Consider the following 25,775-nt stretch of genomic DNA (forward strand, 5'->3'; position numbering starts at 1 on the left):
CTTCAGAAGCGAAAGTAGTTCCAAGTATTTGCTACATTATTATTTCGTAGCGTGGCGAATGTGCAGGTCACAACTTGTCCATGAGAGTGTTTTGGAGTTGTTGGATTGTGTGTATTTAGTTTGATGAAATACCATGATTCTCCATTGCGTTAGCTGAGCAGCTCACGTCTCTGCCCTGCTGATCTAAAAACAGCTTGCACCAACAATTAAAGGTAATGAACCTACTGCTAAGACTATAAGGATTATGGCAATAAGCGAATTTGCCAAAATGTTGAAATATCCCTTTAAACAGCATCTGTCTGCATCTGTTCTGCACTTGCTGCTCACTGGCAGGGTGTATTTATTCTACCAGTACTGATTCTTACCTGCATCTGTCTCTATCAACGTAAAAGGAAAAAAAAAGATGAAAATGTGTTTTTGCAGCAGCTAGGTTCCAGTACAGACAATTTATTCATGACAAACACACATGAATTTCATTTTTATGGCTACTCGAGAGCCTAATTTATGGGGCATAATCACATATTTCTGCATGGTGAAAATGAAGCAATTATACAGTGACACAAAGTAATTACAAACCGTTTAAATGTATTCAAATTATCAGGCTTGAATTGGCAAATTAAAAGGTAAAAGTAATTTCATGGGTTTTTAAATCACAGACAAAATGAGACGCTTTACAGATAAATCAACAGCCCCATCACTTAGTGTGTTATCCTTTAGAAAATGGTGTAAGGTTGAATTACTAAAGGGTCAAAGACACTGAATATTTCTTTACACAGCATGTTTCCTGTATGTGACAACTTAAAGTAAATGTGTCAAACTCTAGAAACATTAACGTTCTCCCTCTTCTTCCCCCTTTCCCACTGATTCCTTAAACCAGAAGAGGACTCCGTCAGGTACGCCCACCTCGACATCAGTGCCATGGAAACGGCTCACAGAGTGGGGGCGGAGCACGTTGAGGGCAGGGAGGACAGACTGAGTCAGCTGGAGAACAGGCGGCGAGAGCCACCGACCTGACTCTGCAACGCTCAACACCGATGACACTGTAGGATAGTTCTCACTCTCTCCATCTCTCTGAATAAGCTAAAATGCTCAGATGCAGTTGATCATCACACTTAAAAAACACACAAACACACACAGTTGTGCCAGTGTACAGAAATTCCCGCCAACAATCCATTCCACTGAGAAGAAGAAAACAGAAAATGTCTGGGAAGTCTCTTATGCAGCTGCCATCATGGATGTTTATGGATATTTTGTTTCTATGTTGTAATTTTGCATATACTTAGATGTAGTGTTGCGCTTTTACTCTAGAAATGTTGTTGTTTTTGTTGCATGGCACTTCAGTACGCAAAGCCAACTGTTGATGGAGGAACTTTTTTTCTATGTGCCTCTTCAGATTCTATTGAATATTGGTATTAAATGTCCTGAAATATGAAGGAACGGCACCAAAATGACTGATTTTTACAGATGAGAGACAGATAAACAGCAGCTGTCCCTTCAGACTGTTTGGGTATGGCTCTGTTTGTTGTTACCTCTGAGATTTCAACTGCCATTGTTTAAATTACTATTATTTATCACAGGTATGGTTCATAGTATGATCACATAATGAGATAAAGCTCTTCTCATCGCACTGTCACCTTACAATCAACTGCTAAGAGTCCCAGCTTGCTTGGCAATCATTCCACATAAGAGCTTAAAAGCATTCGACTGAAATAAGCAGCTTAGAGATATATCTCGGGTGCAAATTACATTAATCTAGGCCCATGTGGCCCAAGCAGGACATGACTGAGTAATCAGCCAGACTAACATTATTCATCACAGCAATCAATGTCTCTTGCTTCTGGTCCGTGAGAGGGCAAGAACTGATGAATGGAAAAGCGCAGTGTGTTCCAATGTCTCACCTCCCTCTTGATATCAGGACAAATCGTCCAATATTTGACGGTAATCTGTTTTTATGGTGGCGGTTCCCCACCGCTGTCTGAGGAGGAGATGAGGATTAAGACAGAACGTGAGGATGAGGCGTAAGAATTTATTTTTTTTCTTCTCCCAGAACAGCCTGCTGATGTCTCCACAGGGACAGACTGCTTTTGTCTACAGGATGTGTAAATAGTCACTGCTTTTATTTACGCCAGGACAACGTGAATGATATGAAACTATATTTTTAAAATACGACTGTTTGTACGTTCTTGGCATTTGTATCTCACTGAATAATAAAGATTGCTGTTACTACATTTTCAGGTTTCATGGTTTCAGTGCTTCTTACCCGAATCTGCAAAACGTTGTTCATTTTATATCGATCGCACTAAAGTGGTAACATTATAATACTGGAGCAGACTGAGGTTTGAGTCTCTACAGTAGTAACAGCCCGTGTGACGTAGCCTTTATTTTTCTCACAGCTAACGACAGAGGGCTGTGGACAAATGGTCTGAACGCCAACGAGCCAATATTCTGACGAGATGAAGTACAGTGTGCAGTTGGTTGGCGGCGCTCCATGATCCAAACCACCATCAGTCTTCAGCCGAGCTTCATCATCTGGTTATGGCTGAGTCAGCTGCTGCTGTCCCTCCGTCAACAACCTCCTCCACACGATTTGGCATTGTTGGAGTAAAGCTATACGCTTCCAGTTTTTGAACCATAACCAGACATTTCTCCCACACTGGTCTGTCATTAGCTGTATGAAGAAATGGAGCTACAGAGTACCAGACGAGTATGTAAACTATTCATTATTTTTTGATCTGTACCTAATAATCTGAGCAGGTCATTCTCTCAGTAAATCCATCTGATTTACATATAAAAAAAAAAATCTGTACAAACAACCTACAGTGCATTCACACAGCAATTTGGACAATCAGCAACTAGAAAAGTAGAAAAAGGTTCAATGGAAAGGGACTGATTCTTTTTACAGGAATGGACGGTGATGCAGCGTATGATGCGTGTGTGGAGAAGGAATTATTTCAGTTCATTCAACCTTCACTGACGAGACGACGGCGAGGCCGAACCTCTCACAGCTCGTTGTGCTCGAGTCCTTGACGAGAGATCTTGTTGGACAAATCCTGCATGTGTTTCTTCATCTGAAATCAAGACAAAGAAGTGTCAACACTTTTGCCCTTCTTTGTCTCTTTATGTCTAAATATAAGAGCTCACAATAAGAGTTTACAACCAAACTCGTTCTACCTCGGCAGAAGAATTTGAATGTTACAGTTAAATGTGTGAAACACACTCGACAGTGAGACATCAAGTATCAAAATAATAAATTCTGACTGGTACAGTAAAAAGTGAAACCTGTGCTACTGTAAGCAATACTGCAACTGACATTTCATCCCTGGCATTGTAGAACGTTTTTTTGTAATGCTTGTTGATTTGATGTCAGTCTGACATGCAGTAAAACACAAGTTCACAGAATACTATACTGAACTAATAAAGCTGTTTGTAAGTCTTGATATAAAAATGACTGATAGTGCTGATATTTATTCTGCACTGACTACTGGTCACATAAAAAAGCTGAAATATTAGCACACTCTACAAATGCAGTGATAACTACAGGAACATGAGTTGAACACCAACAAGGGAATATTACTGGAGATTTTGGCACATTTTTGAGGGGGTTCCCACACCTTTAGCTGTGTTGCTCATTCCACCAATGCACAATCCTTACAAGTTGTACCTCGTTGTACAGTAAAGGTGACTAATCAGGCTTTCCAACAATATAAAATACAACACCAATTGGCATTATTAAAGGGGACATATTATGGAAATGTAACTTTTCACTTTAACATATATTTGGGTGTTTGTCTTGCCTTTCGGCCTCCTAAATTTGAGAATTGACAAAAAAATCTGTAATGTTCCGGCTCCCTAGGTTGAAATCCATGTGTTTTTATGAGCTGTTGTCTAGCAATGATGTAACTACTTTTCAAATTTGCATAATACCACCCCACCTGGGAAGCAGTGGCTGATTTGCATTTAAAGGGACACGCACTGAAACGTGCCGTTCTGAACAGGGCTGTTTCGAGAAGATGAGAAGAGCTGTGATGTTTGATCCTTGAGGTATTTTGACCAAAACACGTCACAGACATGTCTTTAAGACACCTGGGAACTATTTTAATTTATGGAAAAGGGGCAGAATATGTCTCCTTTAAAGGGGAGAAATGATTGACTGAATAACGTTTTCAAACATTAGTCAATGCACCATTGGCAATGTACTGTAGGGCACATTTGAAATTCCAGCTTTGAAAACAAACGTGGACTCTTCACCGGCTACAGCCCCAATTTTGCTTAAGTACCTACTAATATGAACACACACCTACTTCATTTGTTTCTGTAGATAGCTGTAAACCTTACTACAGTGTTTTACAGCAGGGTAAAAACAGCTTTTCTTGGTATAAGGTTTGAACAAAGCTTTCCTTCCAGAGCTCTTCATCTTTCCTCATGTTGTAGTGTCACTCCAGAGGAACAATATGAGCTTTGTCCCCTATTTCTTTGGAACTGTGTTTTTTTCAGCACCGTAGCGGTTTTCATTCTGTCCCCATTTTGCAGCCATATTAGTGTGGACAGCTGGCAGGGAGTGAGCCTTTACACTACAGCTGTGTGGGGTTCACTGGCAGGGTGAGGGGGTGAGGAGCTGGGAGCTAATAGACGCCGTTGTCATCCTTCCTTACCTTGTAGCTCATCTCCCTCGTCTTCTCGGCGAGTGTGTTGTACTTCTCCTGGTTCCTTTTGATGTGCTCTTTGTCTCCCAGAGACTCCACGTGTTGCAGCTTCTGGTGGGACAGCTCCAGCTGCTCCTGGTAATGGGTGTGCTTCTCCACCTTGGTCTCAAAGTGACGTAGCTCCTCCTAAATATTTGAAGGGAAGGAGGGCACAGGTTCAGTTCGTTTACAATTACATGGCAGCGGCGCAGGGGAGCTGATAGGCATCTCAAAAGGTGACTGGAGCGGAAATGTCACAGAGAAAATAGGAGCTGAGCGTTTCCCTGTGATGTATGTGATCTCAGAGCCGGATGTGTTCAAAAATTTAAAATCTAAATTGAGTTGTTCGCTGCATTCGTCTGCTCCAGGGACAAAGGGTGACGGGAGCAGAGATAGAAGGGTAAAATTCCTGCACATTTCAAATGTGTCATGCATAAAATACAATCCTGTCTGTGCTTAATGATTCACCATGCACTTAGCTACCAGGTACACTACAAAAGTCACCTCATATAATGAGTGGGGGGTTGGGAGGGGAGGGGGAAATGAAGTTTATTTTTTATTTATTGACTTATTTTTTTCTCTTCTTTTCTTAATTTACTCCTAGCCCAAACTTTGTGCAAAATTCTATTTTCGAGTAAATCCGGGGTGAAAGTGGGGTAGTTTTTAGTTTTAGTTAGTTTTTTTGCATTGGATAATGCAGGCACACGAATTATGCATCATGTTGCTCATGATTCATCAGCCAATAATATTGGATCAGTCATCTGTCAATCAAACGTCTGAGAAAAACGGGTGGAGGAGACTCGTCCACCACCACCGACACAAACTCTCCTCCGTCCCTACTCCACTCTCCTCCTCCGGATCCCTGCGCTCCATCACTTAGCCTAGCTAGCTACGTAGGTTAGCAATAGCAATTAGTTTTCCTTACTGGGGTAAACTTGTGGAAACTCGTGGAAGGAGGCGCGACAAACGGGACAAACGGCCATTTCTGAACACCTTTAATGTTTGTCACTGGTATCGTACAATAAAAAAATAAAAAATAAATAAAAAGTACACTGCAAAAGGTAATACTGTTACCAAAAGGGAACTTGATTAGAAAGTTGCAGCAAAGTTGCAGTGCTCTGATAAAATAAAAAGCCGTTATCTACAAACAGCTGAGAGCAGAGGTGTCCAGGGAGCCGTCGTAAGAGATTTAAGAGTTACCTTGAGAGAGTCCAGCTCGTCTTCACTGAGGTTTGCTCTCTTGGCAGCCTCCCACAGTTCAATCACACGGGGTTCCCGAAACTCTACAGAGGAAGAACAAAAAGAGGGAAAGATGAAGAGATAAACAGTCCGAGGAGACAGTTTGGAGCCTCACCAATACCCGTACTCTCCAGAGGAAGGGGGGCTTTGAAGAGGAGCAGCCACAGCGGCCGTTTTTATAAGATAGATTTCACAACAGCGAGCCACCACGGCTGTGCAGTCATTTAGTATATACACGCAGTATGAAAGAGAGGGAAAAAAACTGCTTGTATTCACATCTCAGCCTGAGTTGCTGCCACTACATATGTACCGCAAAACTGCACGGATTACGAAGCCAGACGAAGCAAACACAAGGAGATTTGGAGCGTTTAGTAACTTTGTAAGACGTGGTTGAGTGAGAAACAACCCGCAGGGGGAATGAGTGGAGTATGGGAGTCAGGATGAATCAGCACTAAGAGCATCTTCGTCTAAACTCTTGACAAACTCCCTCTGAAACCTGCACCGCTGAGACCTCGCACGGCTCCCGAACCTGCAGCGCAACTCGACCGACGGCAGCGCAGCAACAAGAGATGAGAGAGCAGAAACTGCAGGGAAATTTGAATCATAACAAGAGTGATGACGACTTCTCAAGAGTTACACGGCGCAAGGACAAGCTGGAGGAGTGCAGCTTTAAATAACTCCTCTTTCAAACAGTCCTTTTCTCATCTTTCGTTCTAGAAACTCGATTTGAAACTAAAGAGCACAAAACATGCTGTGATCCGGCACAGTTATTATGAATACCAATCCCAGTCATTAAGCTGATGCGATAAATGCAGAGTGAGAATGAGATGCAGAAACACACGAGCGAGCCGTGTGTCTGTGTGTGTGTGTTGTGTCTCCCTCACCGCTGTCTTCAGTGAAGCCCTCGTGGCTGAGCTTACGGAGGCGCTCGAAGCCCTGGTTGAGGTCTCTCATTTTCACCTTCAGCTCCGTGTGTTTCTGGTGCAGCACGTGCTCCTTGGTGTCGCCGTCCAGGGGGGAGATCACGTTCTTGTGGATTTCTGTTGGGGGAAAAGGGGAGAAAAGGGGAGCAAGGGAGGAGGGTGACAAGTCAGGTATGGAGTCAAGAGCCAGCGGGGTTGAGTGGGTGGATGAAGAGGAGCGAGAAGAGCAGAGGAACGTCGAGCAATACAAGAGAGAAAGAGAAGCAGCGTTTTAAATATAGAGTTTAGCAGCAGCTGTAAAGTAATCTGTACATTTTACGTTCCACAGGGATGGTTTTTCTCCATGTATTCTTTCATAAGAGCTTTAAGCAGCTCGTGAAGCCTTGTGAGACTCCTGCCTGTCTCACCCCTGGAAAGGGTGAGAGGGCTAAATACTGAACAAGGGCCAAGCAGACAGTGACTCACTAATTCAATGATGACGGCTGACATTTGGATAAAAGGGAGAAAAAAAAAAGAAAAGACTTGGTAACTCTGAAAGGAAGGGGGTGGAGGTGGAGGTGGTGGTGGTGCTGCGGAGATGCATGAAAACTCCCCTCCAGACAACATGTGATTGGCTCAATGTTTAAATGCATCAGACAGGCAGAAAAACACCTCGGGCTTTGTGCGGCAAGCAACACAGCGGTGTGCAGCGCTAACGGAAGAGTTCTGGCACGAAACAGCTGCAGAGTGTCAGTCGGGTCCTGGAGAGACGTGGCGGTCGGCTCAGCTCAAAACTCACAGCTCTGATGGGGTTTGACAAGTGCTGATCAGTGGGTGGCAACCTGCGGTGTGATATCTGCACCCTATGTACATACAGAACCATTAGTCTGAACATAAATTTACATTTGTTTGTTTTGGAAGCTCCCCTGGTGGCTAGAAAATATAATTATGGTGCAAATTTTGTCTATGTAAATGTTAAATTATTCTGCTCAAAGAACCATAACTATGACAGTAAACAAAAACAGATAGAGGCAAAAAGAGCTGAGTCATTTCTATACAAATGCTGTTTAACAGTGACACAATGAATGGGTTTCAAACTCTTTCTGTAATGAAACATCTATGTAAAAGTCTTCGGTCTCAAGGTTTGAGCATCACTGGTTTACAGTAATTATAGTCTGCTCACAGAGTTCTTTTCATACAGGCAAACCTAACTTAAAGGGATATTTCAACATTGTGGTACTGTAAATACGTCTATTGACATAATCCCTATAGTTTTAGGAGTAGGTTCATTACCTTTAATTGTCGGTGCAAGCTGTTTTGAGATCGGCGGGGCAGAGATGTGAGCTGCTCAGCTAACGCAATGGAGGCTAATGGTATTTCTATGTTTCCCTCATCAAACTAAATACACAATCCAACAACTCTAAAACGCTCCCGTGGACAAGTTGTGACCTGCACATTCACCACGCTATGAAATAATTATGTAACATTACGACACATGAAGCAAATACTCTGAACTACTTTTGCTTTTGAAGTCACTCTGCCGAGCTGCCATGTTACGTATTTACCTCGAAAACAACTCTGTCTCAGCGTGGTGAATGTGCAGGTCACAACTTGTCCACCAGAGCGTTTTGGAGTTGTTGGATTGTGTATTTGATGAGTTTGATGAGGGAAAGCCCAGAAATACCGCACACATGCAGAGCTCGCGTCTCTGCCCCGCCATTCTAAAAACAGCTTGCACGACAATTAAAGGTAGTGAAACAACTACTAAAACTATAGGGATTATGGCAATAGGCGAATTTGCCAAAATGTTGAAATATCTGGTAGCAAGTGGCCGTGACTGTTCTCTTCACTGTGTGTGTGTGTGTGTGTGTGTGTGTGTGTGTGTGTGTAAGAGAGAGAGAGAGAGTGTGTATAAGCCATGTGATATCTTCACCTCTGTGGCCCAGTGACTTATTCTGCTCTCGTGTTCCTGCTGCGCTCACATTTTGGGACTCTAACAGTGTGTAATTATCATCCTTCCCTCTCACAGGAGCAGGTGTGTTACGTGAGTAGAGTGTAATGCTGCTGTTCAGACTGGATTTGCAGCAGCAGCCACAGCACTGTCTCCTATTTGATCTTTATTCCGTTTTTTTTTTTTTTTTTTTTTAAGTATATTTTTTGGGCTTTTTTGCCTTTTATTTGATAGTACATAGTGAGATAGACAGGAAAGGGGGAGGCAGAGAGAGGGGGAATGACACGCAGGAAAGGTCTGCCCGACGTGGGATCCGAACCGGGGACGCCTGCGTTGAGGACTGTAGCCTCTACATGGGGCGGCCGCCTTAACCACTGCGCCACGCACCGCCCCAGTTTTTTTTTTTTTTTTTAAATATGTGCCTTTGTGTGCATTTCTTGTGTTCAAGAAACTGCAAATCACCCAATTTGATATTATAGCCACAAGGTTATAAATGTACAGATTTACAATTACACACATTTTTTCTTTTCACTGTATCAAAAACATATCCAACTGTGATCTCAAAACGGAGTACGTTTCAGAATGTAAGAGTTGCTTAGCCACTGTTAAACCCCTAGTCATTTTCCTCCTCCTCACATTGCCACAAGAAATTTCATACCACTGAGACAAAACCCCAAAGAGGACAACAGGGCTTAAAGTAAACTTGGCCTCAGAAAATACCAACGTGAACTAAGCAGAGGTGGCATGACACATCAGCCTGGCATAGTGAGCAGAGGGAGTGATTCATGCAGCTCACCCTCAGTCCTGCTGACGGTGTCCATGAGGATGGTGTACTCATGGATCTTGTCTTTGTGGTGCTGGAACTCCCTCTTAAGGCTCAGCAACTCCTCGTTGGAGAATTTCCCTGAGCTCTGGGCCTGGTGGAGGTGGAGTCATGGGAGACAGAAGGAGTTAGTGTCCAAAGGAGCAGAGTGAGAGGTCTGGACAATAGGACAGTGGTGTGAAATACACTTCTGTTTGACTAAAATCTCTATCTCTTTATTTTCCCTTTGGGCGCCCACATTGTTTAAATAACAAACACACTTGGACTTCTCTGTGTGCCCATGGGGAGGTTGGTCTGAAAATGAGGTATGTTCAGGTGCACTGTTGACATCTTGATGAAATGGAAAGTGACAGCATCATCAAGTAAGTGGCACATCTTATTTTAAGGGTGTATTGTCAAGAGAATAAGGTGCAACACAGGCAGCTCCACAGTGTGTTGTCAGTGTTCGACTCTGGCGGAGGTCAGTTTAAAGGTCACAGCACAGTCTCAGAAGGTCGGAGCCTCTTTGTGACATGTTGTATAACCTCGTCATGTGTCACCATGTCTCTTGCACAGGAGAATCTTTCTCACAACCTGGTAAATCCAGAGTTGCTGTTCATCGCCTAGATTTGTCAAAAGAGTTTCAAACCACAGATTTATTCAAACTTCTCATCATATGACATCAAATATTTCAAACAGGCTTTGTCCTGTTGGTTACCCAGACCCTCTCAGCCTCTCAGATGGGTCAGGAGTCTGTGTCGGTGATTGACTTATTACAAATAGAATCCAATCCTGTCTGAAACACTGTGCCAGCAGCACAGCAACACATAACTACTGTGAGATGGCACTGCGATTGATTTATGGATGTACAACCCAAAACTCTCCTGTGAAAAAGCAAGAGATTAAATACCTCCTCTTTGAATTATATACCTGTCATAACAACCGTTTTTTCCCCCCTGAATAAAACAGCAAAAAAGACACCAAACACAAGACAACACTTCAGCTCCATCTGGAAGGTTTAAATGGAGCCCTTTGGACTGATACATGGAACTTGCAAATATGAAATTTTCCTAGGCATCCAAAAAATATCACAAAACACTTGTCACTTTTCTGCTCTAGGTGCAATGTGGGTAATTATAATGGAGGTGGAATAAAACTTCTCTCATAGGTACCAATGCGCACTCTTTTGAAAATAATTGGCTGTGCTGAAAAACAAGAGATAATATGTTTCTCTGCTGCATGTTACAGCTGCATTCTGACACAGAGGACGACCGCTTTTAACCCTTTGAATCAACTTAGAGCCGATGTTTTTTTATTTGAACTGAACTGGATTTGGCCAACTTAAGGTTTGTGGCTGTTATGGCAGATTTTCCTCCAGCAACAGTGTGCCTCACTAAACTGTGAAAAAGAGGGCATGAAATCACTCCCAAAATACTTTCTATTAATCTTCTTCCTCCCTCCTTTGCACACAAATTCAAACGCACCTTGTTCCAGAGTTTGTCCAGCCTGGGATCATCAAACAAGTCTCCCTCTTTGGTGTCGTGGTCCTTCAGGGAGTTGCTCTCCAGTGGCCGTGTGTCCCTTTTCCCATCCATCCCATACTTGGCCAGGATCACTGTGTAACAGAGCAGACGTTTAGCTATCACTGCCATAAACGATGCTGACATGAGTGAGTAAGGAGGAACCACTGACGCTGTTGTGAGAAGATGCTGTTTGATACCCAGGAGAATCTAAAGTGACATACATATTCATCACTTGAACAAAACTTTCACATCAAAAATAACCCAGAGGCGAACAACAACCACTGACAGCAACTCAGTGAGTCACCACATCTTTAAAAAAACTGTTAAGCAGGAGGGTTTTTGGAGGTGAGGTTCCTAGACAGACCTACCCTGAAATAAATGAAGAATAGCTCAACAATTATCAGGTTAATATGCATAATCTTGGTCTCAGTGATGACCTTTAGAGAATATAACTCCAGTGTTAGGGTTAGGGTTAGTAACATTGTGACTGTTCCTCTGTCTGAGCGAACTGTTATTATCCTCTCCTTTACACAGTGGAAAACACCATGATAGCAATGGCTCTGTATAGAGATGCCCCTGAATGCATCAGCAACTCCTTAAAGGGATAGTTCAACATTTTGGAAAATTGGCCCATTGCCATAATCCCCATATTCTAAGCAGTAGGTTCCTTACTTTTAATTGTCGGTGCAAGCTGTTTTTAGAACGGCGGAGCAGAGCCACGAGCTGCTCAGAGTTACGCTATGGAGGCTAATGGGATTTCTTGGTTTCCCTCATCAAACTCATCAAATACACAATCCAACAACTCCAAAACGCTCCGGTGGACAAGTTGTGCACATTCACCACGCTATGAGATAATAACGGAATGTTACAGGACAGAGTTGGAGGAGCTGCTGGCCGAAAAACTGCCCTAGACAGGAACGTGCATCAGCGGTTTTTCACGAATTTACCTTGAAAACATCTCTGTCTTGTAACGTTCCGTTATTATCTCATAGTGTGGTGAATGTGCAGCAGGGTTTCCCGCAGCGCTTTCCTGTTAAGGCGGCCGCCTTAACAAGAAAGAGCTGCCGCCTAAACTAACGTCTTAAAAAAAAAAAAAAATGTAGAAAACGATGGTTATCTAATTTGTTTATAAAATAGCCTAAGCTACTTGATTTATTTTCAGCATGTCTTTCAAAATGATTATTATTCCCTTTAGGAAAATAAATAATAAATAGCCTATTTATTATCAATATACCTCAAATAGGCAATGAAAACCAAATACTGTTTAAGGCTTTGTAGGTTTCATATTTTTGATAGAAGATTCAAACTATTGCCAGCCTCTATTTGTTTATTCCTTATCATGCAATTTGAGTGATTTTAAAGCAGAAGTAAGCGGAATATTTGTGTCAATATAAGTCTTAAATAGTTGTATCTTCCGACAGCAATCACTTATATAGAGTGTTTGGTCTGAAACACGGGTCTGTGTTTCTTGGTTTCCCTCATCAAACTCATCAAATACAAAATCCCAAAACTCCACAGCGCTTTTGTAGACAAGTTGTGAGCTGCACAACCACCACGCTATGAGATAATGACGGAACGATACGAAACGGAGACGTTTTAGAGGTAAATTCATACAAAACCGCTGATGCGCGTTGCGTTCAGGGACAGTTTTTCAGCAAGCAGTCTCCGTATTTACCCTGTATTTACCTCGAAAACGGCTCCGTTTCGTATCGTTCCGTCATTATCTCATAGCGTGGTGGTTGTGCAGCTCACAACTTGTCTACAAAAGCGCTGTGGAGTTTTGGGATGTTGAATTTGATGAGTTTAATGAGGGAAACCAAGAAATTCCGTTAGCCTCCGTAGCGTAGCTCTGAGCAGCCAGCTGCTGCGCTCCGCCGTACTGAAAATAGCTTACACCTACAATTAAAGGTAATGAACCTACTGCTATGACTATAGCGATTATGGCAATGGGCCATGTCACGGGGTCCTTAAACCAGGTTCAAATGACAGATTTAAATGATGGCGTAGTCGACAAGTATTTCCTTTGGTGGATTTATTTGCTTCACCCAGTGCAAAACATAAACCATACAGGACATACAGGGAGCTCTGCAACAGCTCAAAGCAGCAGCCCAACTCTAACTGACTGGGCCGGGCCAAAGCAGCCCTCTTTTAAAGGTAAGGCTCCTCCCACTGAGCCGGATATTCCTATGAAAACAATTATCAACACACATACTCATATCAGAGAAACCATTTCACCATTCAGGTATTCATTATTTTACCAAACATATTTCCATGATTTACCAGATGCAATGTCAACTCCACATGCCTTATATAAACATGAAAAATGAAACAAAAACAATAACGGCACAATCACCGCCAGTCACATGACCGCAAACCCCGCCCCAGTGACGTATATAACACCGGGAAATCCTTTGTCCCGGTTTGACTGAGGACACACCCACCCCGGTGAGTTACGATGCAGGTAAGTGTATGCATAATAGTTACAACAGAGACCAAGTGTGCACCCATGGTCTCACTACAGAGCTGGGAGGAAAAAGGGATCGTTAACATGATCATTTACTGAACTGAGATGAACAGAGGGAAGAAACGAGTGTGTGTGTGTGTGTGTGCGAGCATCAGCGTCTCTCAGCGCCATGCGCTGCTCCCCGTGCGCCATGCGGCATGCGCTGGGCACGGACCGTGACGGCGCTCCGTCACATCATCCCTCTCCTCCCAGAGGCTGAGAATGTGTCAGCCTGGAAAGGTAATCGGCAACCACGTTGGTCTTGCCCGACCGGTGTCGGATCATGAACCTAAATGGTTGGAGCGAGAGGTACCACCTGGTCAGGCGACTGTTGTGATCCCTCATGGAGTTGATCCATGTGAGAGCTCGATGATCAGTCTCGAGGTCGAACTCCCGCCCCAGCAAGTAATACCGCAGGCTCTCCAGAGCCCACTTAATGGCTAACCCCTCTTTCTCCACCGTCGAATACCTGGTTTCACGGAGCTGCAGCTTTCGGCTCAGGTACAGAATTGGTTGTTCCTCTCCAGGATTTCCTTGTGCCAGAACTGCTCCAAGGCCCACTCCAGAGGCATCCACCTGGACCAGAAACCTTTGGGTGAAGTCTGGGCTCCTAAGGACAGGGGAAGAGCACAGGCGAGCTTTCAGGGTGTTAAAAGCCTCCTCACATTCATCTGTCCAGGTGACTGGGTTCCTCTGGTCCTTGCAGGTCAAAGCTGTGAGAGGAGCGGCAATGGTGGCAAACTGGGGAACAAACCGTCGATACCAGCCAACCAATCCCAGGAAAGACCGTACCTCCTTCTTGGTACTGGGTCGAGCGCAGTTTCTGATGGCTTCCACTTTATCCACTTGTGGACGGACCATTCCTCTTCCCAGCTGGTATCCCAGGTACCGTGTCTCCTGCCGTGCCCACTCACACTTGCCAGGGTTTAGGGTCAATCCCGCCTCCTGGATCCTTCCGAGAACCATGGACAGCTGGTGAACGTGCTCCTCCCAGGTTCGGCTGTATATCACCACGTCGTCCAGGTAGGCTGCGCTGTAGCTTTCACAACCCAGGAGGACTTTGTCCATTAGCCTCTGGAAGGTAGCGGGGGCACCATGTAAGCCAAAGGGCATCACAGTGAACTGGAAAAGTCCAGCCGGTGTCCGGAACGCTGTGTAGGGGCGAGAAGACTTCTCCAGTGGTACCTGCCAGTACCCCTTACACAGATCCAGAGTACTGATGTACTTGGCAGCTCCAATCTTCTCCAGCAGATCGTCAATCCTCGGCATGGGATAAGCGTCAAACTCTGAGACCGAATTGAGCTTCCTGAAATCAATACATATCCGCAACGAGCCATCCTTCTTGAAGACGATAACCACTGGACTGCACCATTCTGAGTTGGAAGGCTCAATCACACCAAGTCTCAACATCTCCTCCACCTCCTGCTGCAACCTCCCCACCAACTGTTGTGGGATACGATAGGGTCGTTGACGGATGGGTTGTCTATCTTTGAGGCGGATGACATGCTCAATGAAGTCGGTTCTCCCTGGAGATGCACCGAATAAAGAAGGAACCCCCTGGAAGACTTTAAGGAGCTGTCTGGCTTGCTCTGGTGCTAGATGTGTCAGCACCGGAGTAGCAGCTTCGGTTAGCATCTCTGGCCCGGCCTCCATTTCCTCTTCCAGGTCCACCTGCCTCACCAACAGGACCTTTGGTGCACTGCTTCCAGGAACTTCAGGTGGACGCTCCTTCCATGCCTTCAGCAAGTTCACATGGTAAGTCTGTTTTGGTTTCTTCTTTTCAGGGTGATGGATCTCATAGGTGACGGGCCCCATTTTGCGAAGAACAAGGTAGGGTCCTTGCCATTTCGCTAGGAGTTTGCTGCTGGAGGAAGGAAGTAACAGCAGCACTTTCTGTCCGGGCAGAAACTCACGGTGCCGTGCCTGGTGGTCATACCAGGTCTTCTGTTTCCTCTGTGCCTCCCGCAGGTTGACTTCTGCTTCTTCCTGGTACCCCGCCAGCCGGTTCCTCATCTCCACCACATATTGTACCACACTTCTGTCACTCTGAGAGGTGGAAGGAACCTCCCAGCCCTTCCTCAGCAAATCCAATGGGCCCTGGACATCCCACCCATAGAGTAGCTCGAAGGGAGAGAAACCGGTGGAGGCCTGTGGAACCTCCCGGTAGGCGAAGAGCAGAAATGGCAGCCAACGGTCCCAGTCCTTTCCAGTGTCATCCACAAACTTTTGCAGCATCCTCTTCAACGTCTGGTTGAACCTTTCCACAAGACCGTCAGTCTGTGGATGGTACGGCGTGGTCTTGATTGCCGAGATGCCCAGTTGTTTCTGGAAGAGCTGCATCAGCCTAGATGTGAAGTTGGTTCCCTGGTCCGTGAGGATTTCATCAGGTATGCCAACTCGGGAAAACAGCTGCACCAGGGCCCGCAGAACAGCAGGAGCGGTAATGGTCCGGAGGGGGAACGCTTCTGGGAAACGGGTTGCATAGTCACACACAACCAGAATATACTGGTGACCACCACTGCTTTTCACCAGAGGGCCCACAATGTCCATGGCAATCCTGCGGAAAGGGATAGAAATAATAGGCAGTGGCTGCAGGAAAGCTCTGTCAGACTTCTGAGCAGTGCCGGTTTTCTGACAGGTTGGACATGTACTGCAATATTTCTGAATGTCTGTGTACATTGAGGGCCAATAAAACCTTGCACTGACCCGCAGATATGTTTTGTGACGGCCGAGGTGCCCAGCCCAGGGAAGTGTGTGTGCTAAATGCATTACAAGAGGTCTACAGCTAGCAGGTACCACAAGACGTCTGTTTTCCTCATCAACAGCATACAACACACTGTTATCTACCACAAACCTTTCCTTCCCCAGACATTTCCCCTCTGGTCCATCTAACACCTTGGCAAACAATGGTTTCAAAGTTTCATCCCCCCTTTGCAACACAGAAACATTTTCAGGAATTTTCCACATGTGGTTGGATAACACATTTTCATTTTCAGGTTCTGGTAGCCTAAGCTGCTTCTCAAAACGCCGCTGGCGTCTGGATTTTCTTGGCCCCTTTGTGCCACCCTCACACAGACTACTGTCAAGATCTGGGAGGGGTTGGACACCGGCTTTCACCTGGGCTCGGGTAATCACAGGACAAGCAACATTTACATTGACCTCCCCAGAGTCTATCCCCTCAGTCCGTTCAGCTTCGAGGAGCAGATCCAGGAGGATAGGTAAGTCCCAACCAAGCACAGCATCCACTGGTAAGCCCTCTACCACTCCCATAGTTAACAGGTAAGGTTGTTCATTGATAACGACAGTCAAATCAGCTTTTGGATAGGGCCGTTCATCCCCATGCACGCATAGAATGTTCTCTTGTCTGTTATAATCCACTGTGCTCACTGGTGCCAGATTGCCTTTAACCAGGGACATGAAGCTATCACTGTCCAACAGAGCAGTAACCTGCTGGCCATTTATGGTCACAGTCTTGTAGCGCTGCAATCTGGCGCCTCCAGTGGCAGCCCCCTCTGGCCGGGGTGCATAGCAGGCCCCAATGACCTTAGCTTTGCGTATGGGACACACAGAAGCTTTATGGCCCGGCTGCTGACAGTAGAAACAAACAAAGTCCTTACCCGATGCCCGATGGATTGGGACCATGTTGCTACCTGGAAGCTCCTGGCTACTCTCTCGCCTGGCAGGTCTGGGCTGGAATGGTGAAGGTGCCGGTCGTCGGTGCGGGTGCACTGGAGGGCCGTGCAGCAGGACCTCCTCTCCGGGCATTAAGGTACTGCAACGCCAGCTTGGACGCTGCGAGCCCTCCCGCTGGCTCGCGCTCCCTCACCCATGTTCTCACCTCCGGCGGAAGCACACGCAGTAGCTGCTCCAAGATGATGGCCTCCCCGATGTCGTCCTTGGTGTGCTGCTCCGGTCGGATCCAGCGTCGGTAGAGGCCCCTGAGTCGGTGATAGGTCTCCGTCGGATTCTCACCAGATGGAACTGTTGTGGATCTGAACTGCTGCCGGTAGGTTTCTGGTGAGATGTCAAACTTCGTCAGCAACGCAGCTTTCAGGTCAGCATAACAGTGCACGCTCTCCTCATCCATGGCTGTGTAGGCCTCCAACGCCTTCCCCGACAGCAGTGGAACCAGACGACATGCCCACTCAGGCTCAGGCCACCGCCACGTCTTGGCGATGCGCTCAAACCGCAGCAGATAGTTCTCAATGTCCTCCTCCGCTTGGTATAGCGGGATTTTTGGCTCACTCATATGCCTCCCTTCTGAGCTGGGCTGGCCAAACCGGGCCCCAGAGTCCTGCAGCTGGAGAGAAGCGGCCTCTGACGGAGCGTCACGGCGCACACGCTGAGCTGCTGGCGTTGGTAGTCCGAGCCGGGGACTGCTCGCTGTCAACGTGCTAGGGGTTGCCAGCGTGCTTAGCAGTCCAGACCCACGCCGAGTTGGAGCTTGGGTGACAGGAAGATGAGGGATGACCGGTCGGAGCACTGGGTCAGCCCGTGGAAGAGAGGCTCTCAAACCCTGGATCTCCGCCAACAGATTTTCCTCTCTTCGCTGCTGTGCTGCCAAAAAGTCTCTCATAATAGTCACCAGCTCTCCCCCTGATTCACCTGTGGCTGCTGCGCCCGCCATGACTCCTGGGTCCGGCCCGGGGTCGTCCTCCCTCTCATCCTCCTCTGAGGATGAACCGAGCGACTCCCAAACTGCATCTACATCTGCAGCTGCCATCACTGCCTCTGCCCGCTGCCGCTGGGACCGCAGTCCGGTGCGCAGTCCCGTGCGCTTTGGGAACATCTTCTTTCGACTAGCCATCCCACTTCTGACACCATATGTCACGGGGTCCTTAAACCAGGTTCAGATGACATATAAATGATGGCGTAGTCGACAACAGAAGTATTTCCTTTGGTGGATTTATTTGCTTCACCCAGTGCAAAACATAAACCATACAGGACATACAGGGAGCTCTGCAACAGCTCAAAGCAGCAGCCCAACACTAACTGACCGGGCCGGGCCAAAGCAGCCCTCTTTTAAAGGTAAGGCTCCTCCCACTGAGCCGGATATTCCTATGAAAACAATTATCAACACACATACTCATATCAGAGAAACCATTTCACCATTCAGGTATTCATTATTTTACCAAACATATTTCCATGATTTACCAGATGCAATGTCAACTCCACATGCCTTATATAAACATGAAAAATGAAACAAAACAATAACGGCACAATCACCGCCAGTCACATGACCGCAAACCCCGCCCAGTGACGTATATAACACCGGGAAATCCTTTGTCCCGGTTTGACTGAGGACACACCCACCCCGGTGAGTTACGATGCAGGTAAGTGTATGCATAATAGTTACAACAGAGACCAAGTGTGCACCCATGGTCTCCTTACAGAGCTGGGAGGAAAAAGGATCGTTAACATGATCATTTACTGAACTGAGATGAACAGAGGGAAGAAACGAGTGTGTGTGTGTGTGTGTGCGAGCATCAGCGTCTCTCAGCGCCACGCGCTGCTCCCCGTGCGCTGCTCCCCGTGCGCTGGGCACGGACCGTGACGGCGCTCCGTCACAGGCCAATTTGCCAAAATGTTGAACTATCCCTTTAACTAACACATTTTCCGGGGGAAACACTGTGCAGGTCACAATTTGTCCACCAGAGCGTTTTGGAGTCGTAGGATTGTGTATTTGATGAGTTTGATGAGGGAAACCGAGTAGCTCTGAGTAGCTTGTGGCTCTGCTCCGCCGTTCTAAAAACAGCTTGCACCGACAATTAAAGGTAACGAACCTACTCCTAAGATTATAGGGATTATGTAAATGGACCAATTTGCCAAAATGTTGAACTATCCCTTTAACTGTACCAAAGTAGACGAGAATATCACAGAGCATATAGATTTTATAAAGGTTTCAGTGAGGAAAGTACCAGGCGGACTCTCTATTTGGCCCCTTGGAACAATACTGTTTTGACAAAAAGTACTTGAAGTGTTGTTTTAGTGCGGTCAGGGCGTCTTATTTTAGAAACATTAGGAAAAAAATACCCCCACAGCATTTTATGAGCTTTTTCATACCGGCATCTGCTACGCTGTGCAGGCTCCAGTGGGCCAAACAGGTTAAAGAGAACAGATTTACATCCCTATACATCTCTAATGAATCTGCAGCTGAAAATAAGCCAGGCAGGCCAAAAAACAAAACAAAAACAAGTTTAGATTTGAGGATGCAGACAAGAACTCCTTAAAACAAACTAAGTGACATAAGTGGAACACAGTAGGTGATAGACATGTGCTCTTTGTCATGCTGTTTTCTGTCGTCCAAAACTTGATATTTAAAGGTGAGAGCAAGAGAGGAAAAAGAAAATGCTTATTCACACTTCCACTCAGTCCCCTAACAGAACACTTTCCATAACTCAGAACCTGGCAGCGTGCCGGCACTTACAGAAACAAAAGAAGCCCGAAGATTAAAAAGAAATGGATCCAAAAACTGTCTGGAACACATTTTCTGGGACAGATAACTGATAAAGTGACCCTGTATTTCACATTTCTGGAACTAATCTGTTCGCTGTTTGTCAGCTGTGTGCAAAAAAATATTGAGCAGCACAATATACAGCCTCATCAGTCCGGTGCTGTCCTAACAGTTTGGCCGTTGCTCTGAAGAGGATCTGCCCTCATTATTCTGCTCCAGTAAACGTTACTGCAGGAGCTGATTCAGCATCATCTCAACACCGTAGTAACCAATCACTGTCACTGATTAACTGCTGATACTTCATTAGGAGCCGGTCCACATGCAAGGGCCTAGTTAAAAAATCCTCATAAACAGGCTGGAAGAAGTTGAGGCAGCGCCGGGCTTGCACAATACACATTTTATGGTTTCGACTGAGACTCTTGACCCTTTTCATCTACAATGAGCGCTGACTGTAAAATAAGCTCGCACTCCCAGAACAACCAATTTACAACAAAGAAGGTGTCAGGATTTGTCTCACCTCAGACTGAGAGATACATGAAGAAATAAAAAAAAGGAGACAGACGACTGATTTTTCAACCCAATTAGAGTAACTCAGGCAGAAAGGCGTGGCACAGAGGACAGAAGGGGATTTGATTTATATTTAGCCTACAGAGGAGCAGGAAGTGACTCTTCTGCACGTGAGTGCGTGTATGTATGGGTATGTGTGCATAGATATATATTTTTTAAAATATATTTTCTTATTTATTCTTGTTCTTATTCTCTATCTATCTATCTATCTATCTATCTATCTATCTATCTATCTATCTATCTATCTATCTATCTATCTATCTATCTACTCTGGAGCTGGAAGGTCACTCCACCACTGGGGAGTTAAGAAAAAGAGGAGTCCGGGGGTGGGGGGGTGGACTGCTGCTTCCATGGGCCGTTGGTGGCAGAATACGAAGTGTGTGTCTGCAGCTGCTGAGGTGAAGATCCCTTCAGACAGACCCTCGTACACCAGCAGCTCCAGGGTGTAATCATGATTTGATTAAAGATTTGATTGTCTCAGTGTGCCTGTTCCTGACCTTTCTCCGTCTGAGGAAACTCCAGGGACAGGAGCTGCATCTCATTTGTCGATACATCCTTCACAGATCAGGTGTGTATCTGTGTTCAGTGTATGCCATTTAGCATCAGAAATGCAATATTCACGTCACGCTCCACATGTCTGTGAATAGGAGACTCTCTTTAAAATCGGAGGAATAATTCTGCTCACACTACACATAATTAAACTGCATGAATACGGAATCAGCTGCAGTCTTCATTTCAAATGGAGATTCTGACTTTAGCAGCAGTCCAACCTTGACAGAGATGAGAGATTTCTTCTGGGAATCAAATGGCTGCTTGGGAGAGTTTATGTATGTATATATGTATGTATACAAACTGACTCCATAGTGAGTTTAGATCCAAGAGAGGACACAAGACATTGCTGAGGAGAGACTGTCTCACCATTGAAGTTACGTCGGAGCTGGGCCTCTCTCTCCCCATTTTCATCCAGACCATCCACCTTCAACTTTTTCCACTGCATCTCGTCTTTTTCCTGGATCTTCAGGTCACTGTGCAGCTCAGCCTGCCGGACAGGGGACAGCTGCATCTGTCAGAACCGGAACAAGAGACAATGTAAGACAATGTAAGACCAGTAAGACCAGCAGAGAGGGAAAGTATGAGGACACAGCAGGGTAAGGAGTGATGAAACAACGGACTATAAAGGGAAGCTGAAACACTGACAAAGCAAAAACACTGTGACAGTTGCAAATGACTGGAAGGATCTTGATCAAGAGTATAAGACACACATTTTCCTACTTTGGTATCACAGGAGGAAATCCTGGCTTGTTTTACTTCAAGTTAGGAAACTGTTAATACTCAACCCAGCATCGCTTCTCAACTTTCATGTCAGTGTTTCTTCTCTCATCTAATCTCATTGGGGTTTTTTCTTTACTTCACTTTTATTTTCTCACGACCACAGCAGTATGGAGCACAGACAAACATTAGACAATACAAATAATCAGACATAGCAAGCAGGCAGTGGGGCGGTCCATACGTTGTACATACATCTCTGGCCAAAACAAAACAAAAAACATCACTTAAACCAACTGGATTTGTCATGGTCAACCACAGAAAATGAACTGAAACAACGATGGTTCTTAACTTTAAGACGGATGAGTTAAACGTGCTGTTGACATCTTGGGAAAAATTCAAACATGTTCTTTTAGGAAATTGACAAAAACAATGAAATAATTCTTCTCAGTGAATGACCTCTGCCTATTGACATTTTGTTTGTGTAAAACCAACAGTACAGCAGCCATATAATAGTGGACACATCTCCACCAGAGAGATGTCCTGCTGGACCATGTGGGTGACCTCCTCAAAGGCCTTCAGCCATAGATTATTATATCCATATGTATTCCCAATTAACTACAGTAGTAGTACCATGCTTCATGATGCAGGTTGCAGCTGTCAATGAACTGTGCATAGAGAGGGTATATTACATTGTATTTGGTTGGCTCCTGATTACCGACAGTCGTTACTTGTAGCAGTTACTAGCCTATTAGCAGTTGTTACAGTAGCCGCCGTTGCAGACTGCCTGGTGTGTGTAGGCTACGTACCCGCTTAGCCTTCTCCCACACCTGGTTCAGCTTGGCTATCCTGAACTCCACCGTCTGTCCATCACTGCCGCCCGCTTTGGGCTCGTTCACATCCCGGGAGTATTTCCCAGCTCTGGCAACCACACCGAGACACAGCGCGACGGCTACACACAGCAGCTTCATTGTAGGAACAACGCTACACAACCCACGACACAACGGAGACGGAAAAAACAGTGGTTAGGTAACAAAAGTAGCTTGAGAACAGTGTGGAGGCTGTATGTTATTGTGGCTCACCGGAGCACCACAAGTCATGTGCTCTAAAGGGGCGGGAACTTCCGTAAGACTTGCATTATGGGATATGTAGTTGTCTGTCCCAACGCTTTCGATAGTAGCGCAAACAGGGCTTGTCTTCTTTGAACTACAATTCTTGGAATGCAGTTCTGCGTCGTTACCTGGCAACGGGTGCTCCAAAAGCTCTGAACAAATAGAAACGCTCCACGCGTTTACGTGACTGGATGCTGCTCACATCCTCACGTACGGTAGGCTACAACCATGGATACATCCATGGGTACAACACCGGGATGGGCTGTGTGGCTGCAGGGGGACACATAGGGGTTTTCAGACTAGTATAGTCTACTACAGCTTATATTCTTGTCAGAGAAAAGAAGAAAACGATGGTTATCTAATTTGTTTATAAAATAGCCTAAGCTACTTGATTTATTTTTCAGCATGTCTTTCAAAATGATTAGCCTATTATTCCCTTTAGGAAAATAAATAATAAATAGCCTATTTATTATCAATATACCTCAAATAGGCAATGAAAACCAAATACTGTTTAAGGCTTTGTAGGTTTCATATTTTTGATAGAAGATTCAAACTATTGCCAGCCTCTATTTGTTTATTCCTTATCATGCAATTTGAGTGATTTTAAAGCAGAAGTAAGCAGAATATTTGTGTCAATATAAGTCTTAAATAGTTGTATCTTCCGACAGCAATCACTTAGTGTTTGGTCTGAAACACGGGTCTGTCAGTCACTCTGCTCTGCTGTAAGCCGAGGAGAAAATTTCTTGTATAGCCTACTTCCTTGTGTCCTACAAGCTTTATCCAATGAGGAGAGAGAACGGCATGAAGGGCTGTGTGTGCAGCCAAGGGATGCGTGTGAATGTGGTGACATAGGGACGAGGACCAATAGATCCATGACGAGGGCGGGGGCTGCTAACTCCATCAGCTGAAATAATAAAAGTATTGGTAATCACAGAAAAGTTTTATGCAAATTCCTCCTCTCAGGCTCTCAGCCTTATCAGACTATTGGATATTCAAGGTCTTCATGTTGCTGCTGGACATTTAGCCTACACGTTATTTGTTTGTAATGTGTGGCTCTCTTAGTCCATTACATGACCAAGGAGGAGTTTAAAAAAAGGAGATGCAATGTACATGTAGACACAAGCCTTTTTGGTCGACTGTGCAGATATTATGATAGTTATCCGTGTAATCCATGGAAGTGTATACACAACAAACGAGCACACAGACTCACATATACACACACACATGGCATTTTGAATTAACGATTTATATTATCCATCACATATTCATTGCAGCCAAGCTAATTGGGTTTAGTGGGAGACAGAATAGGAGCAAGCTTTTTATTATTGATCAGCTGAAGTGGTCGCCTTGAAAAAAAAATGTTTATACAGCATTCATGCCAATACAGCACAATCACTGGACTGAATTCAGTTAAACTATATTAAACTGGGAGAAAGAGAGGGGAACAGGAAGCGAGAAGGACCTTCAGACAGAAAGACATTAGTTTGTGCTCCCTCACTTTCATAATATTGTTTTAGAACTGTAATAAGTCAATAAATCTCATTCAAGTGAAAGTGAATTGCAGTGAATTGAAGTGAGAGACAGAAAGGGAGTGAATGAATGATGGGCTTGTGGGTGAGAGCCATGCAGCGCACAACAGCTGAACAAAAGACAGAACCACATCACAACAATTTTTCATAGTTTCAAATCTTCATTCGTCACAGAAATCCTTCATCGCTTACCTGGCAAATATAAATCTAATGAGAACTAGAACATGTCACAAAGCAAACAGTCTCTTCAAGGCAGAAGACAGTTTAATCATCTGATAAATGAATTTTGCTTGTCTGACATCTGGAGACACAATGGAACAGCTACAAATAAGCCTTAATGTTTTCATATTCAGTGAATGCAGCATTTTGTTATTTTACCAAGCAGTTCAATACATATCTATTTTACTTGTTGCAGTTATTTGTCACAGAAATAAAGGATTTAACAAGATGACTTAGCTGCATAATCTTTCTCACTTATTGGTCTACACTGTAAATCCAATATTGACAGATTAACAGATTTTATTTTGAGTATTGCCAAACATAGGGGACATTTTCGACAGTCAAACAACTTTAACATATCTGTATTACTTGTTTTCGCTTATACACGGAAAGTGACCTTCCTGACAAAGATGAATTTGTTCACTCATCCAGATTCGAGGCTTGTGGAGATCCGGTGCTTATCAACTGGCCACAGGACGTCCTTGGAGGAAGGGGGGACACATTGTTCAAAGGGGCTGAGAAGAGCTGTAGATGTCTGGCTGCTTGCCTCACTGATGCTTCCTCAGGGATCACTGAGCTCAGACACTGGCAACTTAACAAATATACACAAGTTGATCTCGAGGGTGATTCACTCAAGAAGCTAGTCCAAATGTCTTTGTTACACAATACATAATTGGCTTGATGGTCTTCATTGAGTAGTGATGTTGAAATAGTGAGAATATAATTTCGGGATTAATAAAGTAAATCTATCTATCTATCTATCTATCTATCTATCTATCTATCTATCTATCTATCTATCTATCTATCTATCTATCTATCTATCTATCTATCTATCTATCTATCTAATAAATAACAGATTTAACTTTTGCAAAACAAGTAGATGGTAAATGAATACAAGTAATACTCAAGTAATACTCTTAAGCAATTTCCTGCTAATTCACTGTACTTCAGATGCAAAGATTGTACTTATTATCCACTACATCTATTTCTTGAGTTAGTGACTAATTACTGTGGTTGCAATACAAA

The 25,775-nt window shown here is 44.7% G+C and overlaps 2 protein-coding genes across 4 annotated transcripts in view; one reads left to right on the forward strand and one right to left on the reverse strand.

Annotated features, from left to right (window-relative positions):
- LOC146991334 (protein Dok-7-like) overlaps positions 1-2,782 on the forward strand; it is a 34,128-nt gene extending 31,346 nt beyond the window's left edge. For all 3 annotated transcript variants that reach the window (XM_085760263.1, XM_085760413.1, XM_085760343.1), the window contains one exon: positions 878-2,782. In XM_085760263.1, coding sequence (XP_085616389.1) covers positions 878-1,014 — 137 coding nt within the window. In that variant the 3' untranslated portion in view covers positions 1,015-2,782. The remainder of the gene's footprint in view (positions 1-877) is intronic.
- lrpap1 (low density lipoprotein receptor-related protein associated protein 1) lies at positions 447-22,991 on the reverse strand. The gene is made up of 8 exons (XM_085760510.1): positions 22,699-22,991; positions 21,542-21,686; positions 11,061-11,191; positions 9,571-9,691; positions 6,806-6,961; positions 5,883-5,965; positions 4,653-4,829; positions 447-3,068 (listed from the first exon to the last, which is right to left on the reverse strand). Exons 1-8 carry the CDS (start codon positions 22,858-22,860, stop codon positions 3,000-3,002), a joined length of 1,044 nt encoding a protein of 347 aa, XP_085616636.1. The 5' UTR covers positions 22,861-22,991; the 3' UTR covers positions 447-2,999.
- Between the last annotated feature and the right edge of the window lie 2,784 nt (positions 22,992-25,775).

The sequence above is a fragment of the Trachurus japonicus genome, chromosome 1 (genome assembly GCF_045865225.1).
Source record: "Trachurus japonicus isolate A0001 chromosome 1, Traja_1.0".
Lineage (NCBI taxonomy): Eukaryota > Metazoa > Chordata > Actinopteri > Carangiformes > Carangidae > Trachurus > Trachurus japonicus.

Excerpts from the sequence above, each read along its gene's own strand:
- lrpap1 (XM_085760510.1), bottom strand. The coding sequence starts at position 22,860 with ATGAAGCTGCTGTGTGTAGCCGTCGCGCTGTGTCTCGGTGTGGTTGCC. Across the intron at positions 11,192-21,541 it reads GCTCCGACGTAACTTCAATG|TGATCCTGGCCAAGTATGGG; the intron begins GTGAGACAGTCT and ends TCTGTTACACAG. Across the intron at positions 4,830-5,882 it reads ACGAGCTGGACTCTCTCAAG|GAGGAGCTACGTCACTTTGA; the intron begins GTAACTCTTAAA and ends TCAAATATTTAG.